Source organism: Drosophila novamexicana, unplaced genomic scaffold (assembly GCF_003285875.2).
Source record: "Drosophila novamexicana strain 15010-1031.04,08,12 unplaced genomic scaffold, DnovRS2.1 tig00000689-arrow-pilon, whole genome shotgun sequence".
Classification (NCBI taxonomy): domain Eukaryota; kingdom Metazoa; phylum Arthropoda; class Insecta; order Diptera; family Drosophilidae; genus Drosophila; species Drosophila novamexicana.
This window is the reverse complement of record NW_020824818.1, coordinates 1,477,512-1,496,855: the sequence shown is the minus strand read 5'-3', so window position 1 is coordinate 1,496,855 and position 19,344 is coordinate 1,477,512. Positions and strand designations below refer to the sequence as shown.

At 38.9% G+C, this 19,344-nt stretch overlaps 2 protein-coding genes and 1 long non-coding RNA gene across 6 annotated transcripts in view; 1 reads left to right on the top strand and 2 right to left on the bottom strand.

Moving 5' to 3' along the window:
* Positions 1-6,511, top strand: part of LOC115762987 (disintegrin and metalloproteinase domain-containing protein 10) — a 146,295-nt gene extending 139,784 nt beyond the window's left edge. The window contains exons 6-11 of one of the 3 annotated variants that reach the window (XM_030705371.1): positions 1,149-1,295; positions 2,107-2,267; positions 2,329-2,563; positions 2,946-3,992; positions 4,070-4,607; positions 6,191-6,511. In XM_030705371.1, coding sequence (XP_030561231.1) covers positions 1,149-1,295; positions 2,107-2,267; positions 2,329-2,563; positions 2,946-3,992; positions 4,070-4,607; positions 6,191-6,426 — 2,364 coding nt within the window. In that variant the 3' untranslated portion in view covers positions 6,427-6,511. Of the gene's footprint in view, positions 1-1,148; positions 1,296-2,106; positions 2,268-2,328; positions 2,564-2,945; positions 3,993-4,069; positions 4,869-6,190 lie in introns of those variants that run through there. The other 2 variants (XM_030705369.1, XM_030705368.1) reach the window with 2 other exon arrangements.
* A 1,900-nt stretch (positions 6,512-8,411) lies between these two features.
* LOC115763171 (ras suppressor protein 1) lies at positions 8,412-10,768 on the bottom strand. Its single transcript, XM_030705625.1, has 3 exons — positions 10,483-10,768; positions 8,997-9,618; positions 8,412-8,919 (listed from the first exon to the last, which is right to left on the bottom strand). Exons 1-3 carry the CDS (start codon positions 10,616-10,618, stop codon positions 8,829-8,831), a joined length of 849 nt encoding a protein of 282 aa, XP_030561485.1. The 5' UTR covers positions 10,619-10,768; the 3' UTR covers positions 8,412-8,828.
* Positions 10,769-12,512: 1,744 nt separating this feature from the next.
* Positions 12,513-13,034, bottom strand: LOC115763172. Of its 2 annotated transcripts, XR_004017880.1 has the most exons (3): positions 12,926-13,034; positions 12,674-12,856; positions 12,513-12,548 (listed from the first exon to the last, which is right to left on the bottom strand). It is a non-coding gene; the product is annotated as an uncharacterized LOC115763172 (long non-coding RNA). The 2 variants fall into 2 exon arrangements; XR_004017879.1 differs by lacking the exon at positions 12,513-12,548 and having other exon boundaries at positions 12,609-12,856.
* Between the last annotated feature and the right edge of the window lie 6,310 nt (positions 13,035-19,344).

Sequence of the window (19,344 nt, the reverse complement as noted above, 5' to 3'; positions counted from 1 at the left end):
GAAAATTTGCTCGGGTGTCGCCTGCTTTGCGGCGTCTTCAAAGCAATCAACCAATCAGCTGACCTGCTTCGGTTTCTACAGCGCATGCAATCAACCGTTATGGCTCACGAGCTTCCTCTCTGCTTCTCTGTTTTGCTTTTCAGCCATTTCTCTTTCCCTTTGCTTTCTCGTTCGCAAGCAATTCTTTTGCCGTGCTCAATGTTTACGTTCATTTTTTCGCATTGTTCGCGATGTTGTCGACGTCAACATCCTCGTCAGGGTCGTCCTGCAGTCCCCGACTCTCTTGCGATACGCTCAGCCCGTTTCTCTCTTCTCTCTCTTTTTTTTGTCTGTTTATTTGCAATGAGTTTTGCATAATTCGCGCATTTGTTTCGTTCGCCACTGCGTTCGTGACGAGTTTTCTATACTCTATTGATGGAGTTCGTAGGGTATGCTCATTTTGGGAAAGTGCCTTGAAACTTGCTTTCGTCCCATTCAAATTTATATATTTATAAAGTTTATACATAAAATTGAGCGTTTCTCTTTTCTTGAAAAATAGAAACATTTCTGCTGACTCTTTGTCCCACATATTTAGTTATTCAAACTACAGTTTACAGGGTATTTGCTGGCCCACAACCTTAATATGTTCTCTTTCTCACTCGTTGTTGTCACTGAGCCCAGCGGCGTTTTGATTTTGGAACAAAAACTGCCGTTAGCGGTGCGATGACGATAGACCCTCTGCCCCAGCTCCACCTCCACCCCGGCCCAAGCCCACGGAATCCCGCAAAGCCACCCTCTCGACGCGCGCGTATAAAAACGAATAAACTTCTGAAAAATATTCGACGGGTTTTTAGCTGAATTTGCATTTTTATACAAATATATTTGAAGAGTGCTTGTTGTGTATGCGCGCGCGCGTGTGTGTGTGTGTGTGTGAGGGGGCTCTGCTCTGGTGTGGGCAATCTTGGTATGGGGTCGGGAGGTCGTTTGTTTGTCTGCCACGCCCATCCTGCGGCTGCCTGTTTGCTAGAAATGTCAAGCGCAGTGGCATTGCGGTTGAGATTTTTATTACGCGCGCGCGCCTAAAAGTCGAATGCTTTTTATTTTAATTTTTTTTTTATTTATTTTTTGTTAATTAATTTCCCAATATTCTCTTCGCTCTCTCCCTGCAGCACGATCGCGGCCGCAAGTACGAGGTGGACGTGAAAACCCGCGAGGAAATCACATCGCTGATTGCACATCATGTGACGGCCGTTAATTACATTTACCGCAACACAAAGTTCGACGGACGCACCGAGCATCGCAACATACGCTTTGAGGTGAGTGCACAGCAGCGCCCCCTGTGGTTGGCAATTGCCAACAGCGTTGGCCCCACCTTCCCACAATGGGCACAGAACAAAGGCCGTGTCCCAGGACCCAGTACCTCGTCAGGGAAACGTTTAAGCACAAACAGCCCCAATAATTATGCCAGAAACGAGTCGCTGGCAGTTGAGTCGAGTTGGGATGAATTTATTTTGCCCCTCCTTAAAGCAGAGCTCTCTCCAAAAAGGATTGAAATTCTGTCTAGTTGTTTAGTTTTAATAGTGAAACAATCTGGAATTGTAACTAGAGCTTACATTAAAGACCTAAACATCTCTTTAAAGATTTTTCCTCTTTTATTAGGTCTTTAATTTGAGTCAAAGTATCCAACTCGAAACGATTTTTTTTTTAAATAAACTAAAAATTATAGAGGAATTACGAATATGCATTTAATAAAAGAAGACTCGTTGGGAAACAATTCTAAATTATATACGACTGCTATTGAAACGCCTAAAATATAAAATTAATTCCTTAAGCTCAGGCTCTGTTCCTACATTAACATTAAATATTTTTCTGGATCAAACAGACTGAAATCCAAAATCTCGTAGACTCGGCGAAGAAGTCGTCCATAAAGAATTGACTATTAAAAGTAATTAGGAATCGTTTCACAAAATAAACTGGATTTGAAAATCTGAAGGTCCAGAAATGTTTTTAAATTAAGACAATATTAGATAGACTTAATATAAATGTTTTTCTTTCTTGCCGTTTTTCACAGTTTATTTCAAAATTCTAACTATTGTTCCACTGTATTTTGACAACGCTTCTTTCCAGGTGCAACGCATAAAAATCGACGACGATTCAGCCTGTCGTAATGCCTACAATGGGCCACACAATGCTTTTTGCAATGAGCACATGGACGTATCGAACTTTTTGAATCTCCACTCGCTAGAGGATCACTCAGACTTTTGTCTAGCCTATGTATTTACCTACAGGTGATTCACAACAAAACTATATATTTAGCTTTAATGTTAACTTTTACTTCTGCCCATGCAGAGATTTTACGGGCGGCACTTTGGGCCTGGCCTGGGTGGCCAGTGCATCTGGCGCCTCCGGCGGCATCTGCGAGAAGTACAAGACCTACACGGAGACTGTGGGTGGTCAATACCAGAGCACCAAGCGCTCCTTGAACACGGGCATCATCACCTTTGTCAACTACAACAGTCGCGTGCCACCAAAAGTATCGCAGCTGACACTTGCCCATGAAATCGGGCACAATTTTGGATCTCCGGTGAGTAAACGAATGGTGTGGAGGGAGAGTGAAGGGAGTTCGACTTCTCTCACTAACTTTAGTAATTTATTTAATTCCACTGTTTCATTTAGTCCCATTCTCATAATTTCTTTAATTGGATTTTTCACAGTTGAACACAAATTTCGTGTTCCATTCCGCTGTTCTACCCAAAAATTACTCACTAAGCGACCATATCTCCTTTTATTTTGTTCAAATAATTTCGGGTTATATTTCCTCGTTCCACAATTTTTAGCTAATGGCCCTTGACTTCAATTAATCTCTTGTATTTGTTGTTTTATTTTTATAACTTTTAACGTCAATGTTCGTTCCATTCCATCGTTCCTCATACTTAAATTCACCTATTCGATTGCTCGCTTTGCAGCACGACTACCCGCAAGAATGCCGTCCTGGTGGACTTAATGGCAACTACATTATGTTCGCCAGCGCCACCTCAGGTGATCGTCCAAACAATTCCAAGTTCTCACCGTGTTCTATACGCAACATTTCCAATGTGCTGGACGTGCTTGTGGGCAACACGAAACGCGACTGCTTCAAGGCCTCGGAGGGCGCCTTCTGTGGCAACAAGATTGTGGAGTCTGGCGAGGAATGCGACTGTGGTTTCAACGAGGAGGAGTGTAAGGACAACTGCTGCTATCCGCGTCTCATCAGCGAGTACGATCAGTCGCTGAACTCCAGCGCCAAGGGCTGCAAGCGTCGCGCCAAGACGCAGTGCTCACCCTCGCAGGGACCCTGCTGCCTGGCCAACTCGTGCGCGTTCGTGCCCACGCACTATCACCAGAAGTGCAAGGAGGAGACGGAGTGTAGCTGGTCGAGCACATGCAATGGCACCACCGCCGAGTGTCCGGAGCCGCGGCATCGCGATGACAAGACCATGTGCAACAATGGCACCGCCCTGTGCATACGCGGCGAGTGCAGCGGGTCACCCTGCCTGCTGTGGAATATGACCAAATGCTTCCTCACCTCGTCCATGCTGCCGCACGTGGACAAGCGGAAGCTGTGCGAGCTGGCCTGCCAGGATGGCAACGACACGGCCACCTGTCGCAGCACCAGCGAATTTGCCGCCGAATATAATATACAGCCGGGTGGCATCAGTCTCCAGCCGGGCTCACCCTGTGACAATTTCCAGGGCTATTGCGATGTCTTTCTCAAGTGTCGCGCCGTCGACGCCGACGGGCCCCTGGTGCGGCTCAAGAATCTGTTGCTCAATCGCGAGACGCTGCTCACCGTTGCCGAGTGGGTCACGGGCAACTGGTATCTGGTGGTGCTTATTGGCGTTGGGTTCATTGTCGTCCTGGGCGCATTCATCAAATGCTGCGCCGTCCACACGCCCAGCTCCAATCCGAAGAAGCGTCGCGCTCGTCGCATCAGCGAGACGCTGCGTGCGCCAATGAATACGCTGCGCCGAATGGTAAGTCCGACTCTCCGGCAATATTTTATACATACTTAATGTTTTTGTCTAATATTTTATCTATAATTTAACTCTAGCAGCGTCATCCGAATCAGCGCGGAGCCGGACCACGCAGCATCCCACCGCCTGCGCACGAGGCGCAGCATTATCCCCGTGGAGGTGGGGGCGGTGGCGGCGCTGCTGGCGGTGCAGCCGCTGGTGGACGGCATGGTGGTGGCGCACGTGGTCATCATCATAATGCGCATCCGCACGAATGGGACCGGCATCAGGGCGGGCACTCGATAATTCCGCTGCCCACGGGCGGCGGTCATTCCAGTCGCAGCTCGGCCGCCAATCAGGCGCGACGCAGCGATGGACGCGGCGCACGGCCCAGCAGCAGCGGACGCCCACAGGCCAGCGGTCGATCTGGGTATGGAGCTGATCAAGCGGGCGTGGGTGCCATTGGTGGTGGTGTGCAGGCGGCCATCAGCAGCGGCGGCGTTGTGGCGCGTGCTCAGCTGCCGCTGCCGTTGCCGCCGGCAAATGCACAACAGCAGCAACAACAACAACAACAACAACAACAACAACAAGTACTCTCACCGCAACAACAACCGCAAGCGTTTTATGCGCCGAAAGGTGCGTGTCCCACTCGCCTAGGGTCTTCCAAGTAGTCCAGCGCGAGCTGCTGTTTCGAATCCCATATTGTTTCACGAACACACATTTAATTTGTAATTTGTCGTTTTTCTTTTTCGTTTTTGTGTTTTTGTTTCTCTTTCAAAATGCTCAAAAAAACCAACAAAAACAACAAAAATTCAGAATTACCACCGCGCAATAAGTCCCGCTCATCGCGTACCAACAACAACACTACTGCCACGGCCACGCCCTCGACGGGCGCGAGTGGTAGTAAGAATGCCAAAAGTGCCAAAGCCAAAGACACAGCCCAACAACAACAACAACAACAACAACAACAACAACAACAAGCACACAACAAACACAACAGCAGCCGCAGCCGCAGCCGCAGCAGCAGCAAAGACAAAACGGCCGCAGCCGCCGCCAAGACACGTCGCAATATTGTTTACTAAAGAAACAAACGGGCATGGAACGCGTGGAATTGGAACGCCTCAAACATGCCATATTGAATACTAAATACCCAGCACATGCCTCCAACCCAACGCGCTTGCGTGCCACTTCCACCGTTCCACGAAACGCTTTACCCCAACAGAATTCGCTAAGCAATTGGTATGATATTTATTTTCTTTAACGCAGCGTTTCCGATTATTATTTTTCTATCGATATTTTCGCCAGTTATCGATTTTTTGGTCAACGTTTCTACTAACACGTATCGTATTGTTTTTGCCGTATTTCGTTGGTTGTTCTCCTTTCGCATGTTTCGATATTGTTTGATTCCTTTTGTGCCCCTATTCTTTTATTGTTTTCCCTGCATATTGTATTGTTGTTGTTTTTGTTATTGCATGCGCACTATAAATATCAATTTTTCGAAATATATTTCTAACTACTAACAAAACTAACACATTTTTTTGTATTATTAAAATTAATTAATAAAAATCCAATCAATAAGTAATGCTAAAAAATCGGATAAATAATATTTTTAATTTTTTTTTATTTGATTTTTATTTATGTTTTATTTTGCAATAAATAAAACATTTTTAAGTGTATTTATTTAAAAAAAATAATAACACATTTGGAGAAAGTTTAATTGAACTAATATTAAAAAATACAAAATATAAAAATACAAATATAATATATATATTTTATTTATATTCAATTATAATTTTTGTATTATATGTTTCCAAATGAACACCTAAATATTACCTAAATTAAGTTCTTAAACTAAAAGTTTTTAAGCTGTGAAAATGAAAAAGCGTCAAAACTAAAGTTTATGGGATGAAAAGAATTTTAAAATATTGTTAAAACCTTAACTTTGATGGTGGTTTTTGGAAGGCATTTCATTAGCATAGTTATAAAAACCAATACACTACTAAAAACTACTAAAAAACTTGCAATGTATGTGTGTGTGTGTGTGTGTATTAATGTAATCGATAAGCTGCACATGGCCTAATTCAAGCAGCCGCCCAGAAGGGGCGGGAGGGTTGTCTCTTGAGCAGGCGCCACAGCAAGCAAGTCAAGAAACTAATTCAACTTTTCCTGTGTATTTTCATCCCCTCGTCTCGCCCACTATGTACTCGAATCTTATATAGGCGTCGCGCCCCCGCCGCCGCTTCAAGTAAGCTATAGTCGACCGACATCGCTGCATGAGCAACAACCACAACAACAACAGCCGCTGGAGGAGCTGCACCAGCAGCAGCAGCAGGAGGCAGAGCAACAACAACAACTAGAACAACAACAGCAACACGCCTATTCCGACGCCTATGCGGCTTTGGGGCGTGGCCAGTATGAGTCGACGACGCGGGCGCCCAACAATGGCAAAGTTTGACAACCAAAATTCAAGTCGGAGCGCCAAAAAATACCAAAAGCCAAGCGACAAAAGCAACAGCAACAACAACAACAACAACAAGAACAAAAATCAAATGAACTCAAATTAAATGTAAATGTAATTTTTATGCTAATTATTTTTATTTAAACAAGCTGATAAATTGAATGATGAAAAAAAAAACAGACAGAGAGTAAAGCAAAAATTGCATATGAACCAACAAAGAAAAAGGTTAAAACAAAAACATGAACGATATTTTTGATTAAATTAATTGATATGAGAATGCAAATCATTATTATTATAAATAATTAAAAAGGCAGATTGCATAATATATATATATATATAGTGAATAAACAGAAATATATATATATATATATATACATACATAAACATAAATGTAATGATTGTGCGTACTTATTTACAAAGCAGCATGAATAAAAACAAAATTGAAATGTACGCAAGAACAACACAAAGATATTTATAAAACATATTTAAATACTTAAATGTCGAACATTTACTAAAGAGCCAAGGCAAGAAAAATTAATTACATTTCCCAAAGCGCAAACATATGGTTTTGTAAAAAAAAGAAGAACACGAAGAAAAACTGCAAATTAATTAAGCGGCTGGCAATGCATTTAAATTGTATTTAATTGTACTAAGGGCCAAAACCTTGATTAAAGCCGACAAAACTGCATTTGTAAACTAACAAAAAAAAAAAAAAAAAAAAAAAGAGGGGAGAAAAACAACAATCGTATTATTTTCATTTAGAATTGATTGAAAAAGAATTTAAAATATTTGTTGCCAAAGTCATTTATATGCAAAAATAAAATGCAGATATGTTGTCAAATAATTCTTCAAGCGCAAAAATGGCAATAAAACAAGCGAGAATCGAATAACGCAAGCAATTCAATAATTAAATAAATTCCTTAGTTCCCATTAACACATATGTGTGCGTATAATTACAAATATATGCATTATTTATAATTTTAGCATTGATTTTCTCAATTTTCTCAATTTGTATTAGGTTTAAAGCTTTACGTTTAATGTTTAATGAGCTGTTTCTGAGCCAGCAACTGATTATGTTAAATGTTACTCATCTCTATATGGCATGTATATCCTCCTTTAGTCTTAGCTAAACAATTAATCACACACTATTTGTATTTGAATTTGTATTTGTTGTATTTTAATTAGGGTTTCTAGTTTATGTTTTTTGTTTTCGTCTTGAAATCTCTTGAAATTGTACTTGTTACGCATTTCAGGCGCATCTTCCTCTGCTCTGCTGTTCGGGCCATAAATGGTTTGTTCTTGACTGACTAAAGTACAGTTGAATTCTTAAAAGTATTTTTAATAACTGTGGCAACAGTTTTGACTGCTGTTTTAATTCGATTTTAACAATTTTTGAGTATTTCTTTTGAATAAGTTCATTGAAATTGGAAATGAATTTTACAATTTTACAAACTTTTTAAACTCTGCTCATTTGACAAATTGAATATTTTTCATTCTTGCTAAACGTCAAGAAAAACCCAACTTGTAAATAGAAAAATCTCTAAGAAATACACAAAATGAAGGATGCATTAATTAAGTAAAACAAAAACAAGTTTAATTGCATAACAATGAAAAAGAAAAGAGAAAAAAAAAACACAGACATATGTTTAACAGTAATTACTTAAATTGATATATAAAATATGTATTAAATTTAAATTGAGCAACAAAGCAAACTATGCTATTAGTTTATCGCAAGACAAGAAGAAAACAAAACGCAAGACGAAATGCAAAAACAAAAAACATTTAACTATTAATTTAATTATATAATATAATGAATTAATTAATTGAACTTAAGGCTAAAAACACTGCTACAAAAAAAAAAAAAAAAAAAAAAAAAAAAAAAAAAAACAAACAAACAACACATAAAAATTAAGAATGAACATAAGAAATGATAATAAAAACAAGAACAAAACTACTATTTTATAAAATACAAAGAAAACCTCTTTTTAGTGTAACAATTTTTCCATGTAATGTTTATTTAAATTGTTTATTATGCAGACCTAGGTGAGTACAAAATTGATGATATATATTTTAAATGGATTTTGCTGACTCGAATCCCCTCTGAAGTAAGGCTATTCGATCTTGTGCTAATCCTATATTAATGCCAGTTGATACATTTTGAAATAGTTAGTTTATGCTTAAAGTTTTTGACAGATGCTTTTTAATTATTGACTTTTTATTATTCGCGTTTGTTAGCAAACATTTAAGGCACTTTACAAAATTAAATATTTAAATACAAGTACTTAGAAATTAGTATAAAAAAACATATATTTTTGGTTAAGACGAAAAAACACACATTTAGCTGCGCTGTGGCAGCCTGACAATTCGAACACAAGTACAGTAGAGCCTCCAGCTGGTGACTATGCGCGCACTCGGGATGCCTTCTTGCTTTTGTCAGCCTTCGGCGGCGGCGGGCCGCTGCGTCCGCCCTGCATGTGGCGATTGTAGATGCTGGTGGAGCAAAAAAAAAACAGGGTGTCTAGTGAGTAATCAATGTACATAGATTTAAATGCGATGTATAGACTCACATCTTATAGGTTTCAGTCTTGAGATACTCGATCACATGACTGATGCCCAACAGATATTGCTCAGCTATGGGATTCACCCAGGGATTCTCCTCCATTTTCATCACCGACTTGTTGCTGAGCAGGTCGAGCTGTGCCACCTCGGGCGGCAGCACCTGCAGCCGATTGTTCTGAATGTGCAGCTCGCGCAGCCGCACCAAATCGCCCACCTCGCGTGGCAGCTCCAGAAGATCGTTGTCTCGCAGTCCCAGTATCTGCAGATTCTTTAGCTGGCCCAGCTCCTTGGGTATATACTCGAAGTCGTTGTCGCCCAGATACAAGGCGCGCAGCGTTTCCATTCCAAAGAAATTGCCCGGCAGCACCTGCTCGTTCAGATTGTTGTAGGACAGATCGAGCACCTCCAGCACGGGAAAGGCGCCAAAGCCACGCGGCAGGCTGCCCAGCCTGTTGATGGACACATTCAGGATGCGCAGCTTGGGCATCGAGGAGAGCGAAACAGGCAGCTCGCTCAGCTGGTTATTGGAGAGGTTCAGTATCTCCAGATTCAGCAAATTGGCAATCCCGGGACTAATAATGCTGATCTTGTTGTGCGACAGCGTCAGACGTGTGATATTGGACATGTTGACTGTAAGTACAAGTTAATATTCTATGCTATTATTCATTATAATTGCTAATATTATTATTTATATTTTATCATTATTATCCCAAAAATCGACTGGTTGATAGTGCCAAGTTCTTTGTGTCGATACTTAAGTCTTGCCGGATCTCGTATATGATCAACTTTTTCGTTTTGAAAGATATCTTGACCAAACTTGACATTTTTATTTGATCAAAATAATAATACCTTACTATATAGCTGTCGTGGAAACAATCTGTTGAAAATTTTAAACCAAACTCAGTATTTATGGGCTTTACTATGATCCCAATATATAAGCAAAGCTCATTTATATCATATTGCTTCCATAGAAACAATCGTTTGAAAATTGTTTTTTTATGCAAAACCATTTTTTAGGGTATTTGAAATTCGTCACACTCTGTGCTTTTGCAGTTGAATTGTTTTCAGCTGCATATTCAACAGATGCAGCAAATTTTCCACTGGCCTCAAAGCAAAACCCATAACAGCTGTTTTGCCGCTCTGCAGTGAGCAGGCATAGGTGCGAGCGAGATGACGTTAGTGTGCGCACAGTGGCTATTTTTAAGTGAAATAAAATAAATATTGGGCGTTTGCTGCTGCAATTCATTTAAAAGGTATTTAATTTGTTGATTAAAGTGCACACTTTGAACATACTAACAAAAGCAGCAAATTAAATGCAGTTACAGGTAGTTATTTAGTTTTTTGTTGGCGCATTTTGTTTTTAGACGCTGGCGTCATCAAACAGAGCTCTGTTAGGCGCACGCAGATGGCGTCACAGCATTTCGCGTGGATTTTTCGGTTTAAATGTATTGATTTTCACAAAAACTTGTTGCACACTTTGTGCAGGGTACTTACATAGGCCGGGCAGCTCCTCAAAGGACACCAGGCCCTTGTCGACGAGGTCCAATTCACGATTTTGCGTCTCACGCGCCTCATCCAAAACCTTCTTCGCCTTCGACATCTTTGCGTTAACAGGCAGACATTGATTCATTGTTGTTATTGTTCGCTGTTAGGCGCGCTGTTAACTTGAGGTTATGTTAAGTGAGCAGCGTTGCCACTTGCTGGCCAAAACGGTGAACTGTGGTGAATGGTGTGAATAGCCAAGTTTTATACCTTTATTTGCTGCACACTGCTGCTCTAACTGTAATTAAATATTTGTTTATATAAATTTATTTAATTAACCAAACTTTAGTTCTGTTAATCTGTGTGTTTGTTTGTGTGTTTTAAATCACACAATTTTTACACTTTGTATTAAATGTCGCTTGATAAATGTTTTTTTTTAGCCCATGCTCTTTCTGCAACTACCTCGACACAGCGCTGCTCAAACTGTTGTTGCAGCTGCCACTTTTTGCCCTGTTGCATCTGTTTTTCTTCTGGCTATTTTCACTTGTTTTCCAGCACTTTGCATTGAGTTTCACAATTTCTTTGCTCAGTGTGCCACACAAACTATGCACTTGACCCAATTTTGCGTCAAAAATAATTCTTTTCCCTTCTTACAATTTAATTAGAACCAAATTTTTTTTTGGTTTTTTTGTTTTTGGTTGTGCAGCCTCACGTCCACACGCTGTGCAACTAAACATTTGATGTGCTCTTCACAATCGAAGCATTTGCTTTATTCTAATTCTAATTTAAAAACTAATCACTACGAAAATAGCCAAGTCCCCGAATGCGTCACCTTCATTCGCCACGCGCTCGCCCAAACTACTTAGAAAGATCATTTTACTCCGCGCACCGGCGATCGATCGATCGATTCATCTTGTTGTTGTTGTTGTTGTTGTTGTTTGAGCTGGTTTTTGCCTGTTTGGATTTTCGCGCTGTCGTCTGGTAATAAAAACAAAAACAAAAGACGAGTATGAGTGGTCCAGAGTTGTTTAGTCTCGACTAAGAGCTACCCTATGTTTAAGTTAGAATTACTTAAACTCAATAAAATATCCATTAAATAGCATAATCACATAATATTCTTGCTAAATAACGCCTTTCTTTGTGATTTTCATGATTTTAAGTATGTGAGTGTAAGAGTGTGTGAGAGAGAGAGAAGTTTTAAGATTCAGAGAAGGTGGCAAAAAAAAGTAAGAAAAAAAAAGGACGATGGAGCGAGTGGGTATACAAAACAAAGAAAGGGGTTTGCTTTAAATCGCCTTTCTATGTGATTTTTATGAATTTTACTATTTCCGCGGATGTAATAGAGAAAGAGAGAGAGAGAAAGGGAAGAGAGAGAGAGACAGAGAGAGGGAGAGAGAGAGAGAGAGAGAGAGAGAGAGAGAGAGAGAGAGAGAGGGAGAGAGGGAGAGAGAGAGAGAGAGAGAGAGAGACATAGAGAGAGGTAGACTGACTGATGAGAAAGAGAGCAGCTTACTTTATATCGCCTTTCTATGCGATTTTCATAATTTTTTGTATGTAATTCGGCGTAAAAGAGAAAGGGACAGCGGGAATGCGAAGTTTTTGAATGAGAGATGAAGACTATCTGAGGAATAGAAAATGGTGAATGGAAGAAAAGAAAGAGAACAGTATATAAAGAAACTGAGAGATTAATGAAATAGAATCTCGAAGAGAGAAAAAGTAGTAAAGATTTATTTGAACATGATGGCAAATCCTTGTGTGTTACAAAACACTTGCACAACTTTAGTATGCCCCATTTAAAATACTTAAGATGGGTATAGGGTATAATGAAAACACAAAATACAAAGACATTCCACTCGTTAAACTTGATGCCAGTTTGCTTTTGACTTGGTTTTGTTTATTTTATTTAGGTTTTGTTTTTCTTACTTTTGAGCAGACTGCCGGAAACCCGTTTGACCGCATTTTACTTGTGTGGCATTTTTCTTTTGTATTTATTTTGTATGTTTTATGTAATTAAATTTTTTTTTTTTTATATTCAGCATTGAACATAACATTTTATTATATATATTTTTTTATGAATTCTGAAACATGTAATAATTAAATTAAATTTTTTTCAGGCGAGAAATAAATAAAATGTGAAGTGCATAAATCAATTTATAACTGGTAAGTTGTATGTATATTCTGTCAATATTGTATGCACACATACTTGATTTTTCCTCAAATGTGCTTATATTCCTATTTGTTCCAATATTTTATTCGAATATATTTCTTGGCGCTGTATCGCAACAAGTTTCGCCAATTCCGCATTCGTCTGATTCGATTTTGTGGCAAAAATTGACTTTTGAACAGTATCCAAGTTGTGTTTTTAAAATTGTGAACGGACCGCATTCTAAAGATGCAATATTTATATAGGAAATATTTTAACTAAATAATAGGTTTTGTTTTTAGTGCAACTCACCATGTTTGCAACTGAATAAGGGCAGCATTATTGAGAACAGACAAATAGGAAATAGCAAAGTATGGCTCAGAAGATGCATGTTGAACGTTCTTTAATCGAACTAAAGTAGAGATCCACAATTCATTATACTTACACATACGATGTACACGATGCATATCGTTAAGGTTATAAAAAGCTTTACTAATTATATTAACTACAGTTGTCCGTGCATGCATAATGCATGTTAATTTCTAGATATTTGTACGGTTTGACATATATCTGTCACTCACATATACCCCGCGATCAGATTAAAGACCAATTTGTGTTCTGGTCTTGCCTCTAAATTATTTATTAGGCCGATGCTGCTAAGATTTTGATCATATATTAGCTAATGTATTGTTAATATATCTTCAACAGTTAGAATCAAATAAATTAAAAACTGGGATCGGTTAAGATATATTCAACAGTAAGAACCAGATAGATCAATAGATATATACTTATTAGATATAAATTGATTCGGTTATTCATTCTGATGTAAAAGACTTTTTTTAAGCTGAACAATAATATTGGGAATTGAGCGGGTTTTGACAGCGCAATTAAATAGTAAAGCACTTGCACTAAAAACTATAAATTAATATTTAATAGCTGCTGATTTTTCAGGCATGCAGCGGGTGGGCCTATAAATTATGACTAGGCTTAAGCAGGGAGGGGGGTGCGGTGCGGCTGCTGTGGGGTCAGTTTCCGCTTAGATTGTTAGCTGAATTTTTAATTACTTTATTGTTGCTGCGGTCATTGGGACTGGACGTGCGGAGCTCTGCTCTCTGATATGCATTGTTAGTCATATTTTTTGTTTTCCTATTAATTTTCATTTCGCCTGTCGAATCTGCCAAAGCCAGTGAAAGTTTGTCTTTTGTGCCTTGTGTTGCATAATTTGCGTGTTGCATACTTTTTGGGGCGCACAGTGGGGCAAACCATGTGTGTGTGTGTGTGTGAGTGCATGGCCGTGTGCCGTGCGCTACATTTCCGCCAAATAAAATATGCAAAAAAATGCAAACTCTCGTTGGTCTGCAAAAAAAAAAAAAAAATTAAAAACAAACTCCGGCTTGGCTCGGAAAATTAATTTTGTTTTAGATGTGAAAATTTCGAGCGCCAGATTTTTGGCTGCTAATGTTGTGGCAACACTGGCACTGCCCCACACAACACCCCCACCCCCGCTGCTACCAGTTTTTGTTTTAATTAACTTTTTTCTGTTTTTGTCCCAGTTATTTTCGCAAAGTTTGCAGTTTGCCAAATTGTGCTAATTTTGAAAATGCAAATAGAGAAAATTCTTAAATAATATATTCTTCAGCATTTTACAAACTAGATCTCTTGGGGTTCTTAAATGGCACATTTTATTCAGAGTTATATATAGACTTATGTGCATATATATATATATATAAATATAGATATATAAATCTAGTAAATCATTTTTTTATCTAACTGTTTGATTCTATGCCTAAAGCGTGTGCCTTATAATAATAAAAATAACTAGAAGAGGAAAACTTTAGACCTAACAAGTTAAGTTTATAAACAACTCACTTGACTCGAGTTTTTTTTTAACATTTTAAAAATTATATTATTATTTTTGTAATATCTTTGGCGACCTTTCCATTTCCCATTCCATTCATAGCTTTATTTTTGTTGCTTTTTTTTTGTAATTACATGAGGTTCCTAAATTTTGTTTCATAGTATTTTATATTCAATTTGCTTATTTTCGAATTTTTCGAAAATGGCATTAAGATGTCTTATAATTTATTGGCTAAAGCCTTTCAAGTATCATGTATTATAACTAAATATAAATTTAAGCTCTTACAAGACAGACGCCAAAATTTCATTTCTGTAAATTCAGCAACCCTTTTGCTGAAAAACAATTTTATTTATGAAAATTTATTACCTATGCATTATTTATGTGAAACAAATGCTTCAGGAATGCCCAACGTGGACTTAAGTATCTTTTAAGTTGGCCGATTTGTATGCTAATGTGTTCACACCTATTATGTGTGTGTGTGTGTGTGTGTGTGTGTGTGTGTGTGTGTGTGTGTGTGTGTGTGTGTGTGTGTGTGTGTGTGTGTGTGTGTGTGTGTGTGTGTGTGTGTGTGTGTGTGTGTGTGTGTGTGTGTGTGTGTGTGTGTGTGTGTGTGTGTGTGTGTGTGTGTGCATTGCTGTAAGGTATAATTCATTTTGTATTGCGTCTGTGATTGGTATTACCATAAATTATTCAGTGTCGAAACGTTTTGCGGTCCCATTTTAAATGAGCTGTAAAATATGCAGGTTAATTTGGTAAAACGTTACGACTGCAGCCATAAATTCGCATTAAGTTGTACAATAATTTGCATCATTAACAAGGTCTGATAGCGTGCTATCTATTGCATATATGGACGATAAGACGGCAACCGAATATAGTAAAGGAAAGCAAGTCCTTGCAGTTTAGTTTGATTTATGTGTGCACTAATTTTTGGCCATTTGCCTGTGCTGGCCAGAGAAGCCGACCACAGCAAAGGAGCTGCTCTGTCCGTTTGTCTGTTGGCCCGATAAACGGGCTGATTGAATAACTCGAATGGCACTGAAATATAAATGACAGCTGCCCATGCCCGGCCAGCCTGCCCCCCAATGCAGCTGTCAGCACTGGGACAGGGGCGCATCCTTCTAAACGGCACACAGTCTGCTTTATTTCTGGCCATTTTTCAGTGCGCTCTGTTTACATTGGCCAAAGACCGGCAGCAGGAGCAGCAGGATGAGCACTAATACCTCCAAGAGGCGGGCAGCCGGCCGCACCAATCACTAGCTTTTTGGGGCAACCACAGTCTGTGCCTTTTGCTGCCAGCACTTGCTTATCCTGTATACAGCCTGGCTTGGCCTGGCCGGCCGGGCCGGGCCGGGCCGGGCCGGGTCTGGACAGGCCTGGTTCAGAGCCGTTTGATTTACTTCAAACAATTGGCAACATCATACATCAACGACTTTTCGCTTTACAGTGTACTTTTATTTTGATTCTCTGGTTATTTCACACAAATCTCTATGCAAAGCGCTTTGTTCTTCTCTGCGCTTCAGCTTTCAATCAAGTTGCATTTCTTTTTGTTCTTCAATTCGAATACTAAAAGCTGCAGCTTATTGCTGTACTCGATGCGTGTGTACATCATGATAGACAAACTTCTTATCCAAAGAAAAATTAAAATTACAATTGGCTGTGATTAAAGTGTAAAATTAATACAATTCTTAAACAGAGCTAAAACTTTTATATTAAATATTAAATGATGCATATTTGCCAGTTGCCCACAATTTGATTGTTTTTAAGCTAATTGAGTGCATTTAATTATTTGTCTATTTAATGGAGCTGACTTTTATTAAAATTTAATGTTGCCGCATAACTTGCTGTAACTGTATTGCAAATTAAAATTGATTTTCAACAGGGGTAAATTTATCTTCGCAGTCGAAATACTCACAGCTGCCGCCCTGCGCTCTGGCCCCTTCGAGCAGCAATTGCTCATATTTTTATGCATGCCAAACACAAGGCTCGGACTCAAATGGAAAATGTAAAAATAAAAAGGGAAAATGTATAAGATGTCGAAAATGTAAATCTTAAAATCCTTGTACTTGTGCACGTTGATTGCTTGGCAGCCCTGCGCCGCGCTCATCGATCGATGGACTTGCATTTGCAATTCCTTTCGATTTTCCTACAGCCACTTTATCAATTTTGCCAATAAAATTCAAACAGCAAGATTTTCTTTTTATTTTTCACTGCTTGTTTTCTTTCCAAATCTTATTCGGCTGCTGCTGACATTAAAAATGCATCATTCAACCTAAAAAAAAAAACGAAGGTAACTCCAATTCTGATGGCTATTTGTTGGATTGCTTGATTTATCTGCCTGGCTCTTGCCGAGCGGTTTCTAGGCGTAGTTTCTTTCGTTTGCTTCCAGTTTTTTATTTCATTTTTTTGCATTGGCAGTAAATTAGATGTGTTATTGCATGGAAAATAAACAGAACCTAATACGAATTTCTGTTTTTTTTTTTTTTCAAAGCTTGAATATGAAATTAATAGACCTAGGCATCTTAGCCTTTTCAAATTGTATTTTTTCATTTCGAAGTACTTTGCGTTTTAAATTAGAATATATTTTTAAATGAAATATCTTCCCATAGCTGCATTTATGAATTTACCAAGGCAGGGTCTGTTCAGCTTTCGTCGCGAATTCTAATGTATTATTTTTTTTTTTTTTAAATTTCAGAACCTGAAACCAAGTTTAGTTAATTGGTTTTAATTTGCACTCACTTCGTCAGGTGATTCGTATTGATTATTCGTGATATGTGTGAATGTAATTATGAAGTGTGAACAACTACAATGCGACATGTTGTTGCCTGTCAAATGTGCTTGTCAAATCATCGGACAAAGCGCCAAAAAGCAGGCAATGAAATAGTTGCTTACTCATGCTGTCATGTCTGCTGTCTGTGTTTGGTGTGTGTGTGTGTGTGTGCTTGTGCTGTGTGTGTGTCTGATGTGCATGCCAAGTTGTAGTCATTGTCCACATTCGTAAAAGTTAGTTTTTTTTTTTCCCGAGTCTCTTGTAGTCGTATCTTGTACTATTTGCCTGAGGTACGGGACAAATGGGCGCACATTGACCGACAGGTGGACGTGCTTCGTCTACCTCAATACTTTCAGTACTTTGATTTTGACAGTGGACAATGCTTTTTGTTTTGGCTCCTGCGACATTTGGCCAGGTGCCAGACAAATGATAATTGGTATGAGTGAAGCAGCAGCAGCAGGAGGAGGAGCTGCCGAAGGACAATCCTTCGGTTTAATCATGAAGAAATGTTAGTGTCTGTGTCTTCTTTCTTTCGCATGATTGCGCAAACATTGGATATGCTTGAGCAATCAGTCGATGTGCTGACATTGAGTTGTTGGCAGTATTTATACTTCATTCGATAGACATAAAGACCTGATTTTGAGCAGAGTATGACGGTAAAGCGGACTCACAGAGTGAAGTTTCATGCTTATTTTAAATAGCTTACATTCACTTAAACGTGCATCGAATAATTTTGAAGGATTTTTATTGATTCCAGAATAAACAATTCAATTAATAGACCGAAAATAAAATAGCATTTTGATATTGATCCTTCATGATCCTTCATTAAGCTTTAACTAGCTTTTTTAAAGCTTAAAGATGATTTTAAAGCTTTAAAATGATTTGCAAGCTTTTAAGAACTTTTTTAACCCTTTAGGCCTTTATTTTAATATTTTGACTATTTTAGCGCTTTAAGTATAAGAGCTGGAATTTACTTGCAAAAAAACTTTTAAAGCTGTAAAATATTTTAAGGCTTTACTACAAAACTGTTTAAATTGATGATGTTGTGAAATATTTAAATAACAAAAATATGAAAAATTTTAAATGAACAAATACTCTGGAAATTTTATACATTTTTGCCATAAATTTCATTCAACTTTTGCAACCAAAATGTTTTCACGAACTGCTCCAAAGGCTTTAAAGCAACGCATTTAGCAACAGTGTGATCTGCCAGCGTTACTCTCTGAACTGATTCTCCCGAATAGAGACTTTCGCTTCGATAGCTTTTCTACGAAATCATCTCATGGAAACCTATCAATGCCAACTTAATAGGATGTCCACGAAATGAGATGAAATTTCGATTTCGGATGATCCCTAGTGTCAGCTGCGTCAGCTGCGTCAGCTTGTGAGTCTTGAGAGTCATGCAACAGTTAATGCTAAATAAATTACAACCTAATGTGGCTGGCTTTAAGCGGTAAGTCAATCTAGCGAGCAGCACATTGATTAGGCCGCCTGTCAGAACTGTAGCCGGTGAAGTCTGACAATCTGTAGCGCACTTTATTGGCGCCGTTGCTGTGGCCAGGCGAACGCTCTAACGAGTTCTAAAACATTTCGCCCAGCTAAACGAAGCTAAACGCACTGAATAACAAGTAGTTTTTCCATAAGCACACACACACACACATGCCAAATTTGTGGCAGAGCAGGAGATGGAGTTAACTTGAGACGAAGCGAGACAACGACACAAACTGAATCCTAATGAGGCAGGTACTCTGCGGTTGCATGCGGCGTATACGTAACGCTGATTTTGCCCCCCTTGACTGTTGCATTGACACTGCGCCAAAGACTGTCCAGATGGGTAGAACTGAGGCTGGCAATGGGATAGGACCCGGGACTGGGCCAACTAATGAGCAGTTAAATATTTGCTGACAGCCAAACTGCTGACTTAACGCTAATTAATCGCTTTGTAAGCTGCTAAACGCACTTTGCTGTGGTTTTTGCCTTTTGTCTAGCTAATAATTTCATAATTGTCAACAAATTAATATAACATTTTATTTATTTACAATGTGTGCATAATTATGATTTATGAATGCAAAAATAAAAAAAAAACAACAATATTCATAAAAGAGT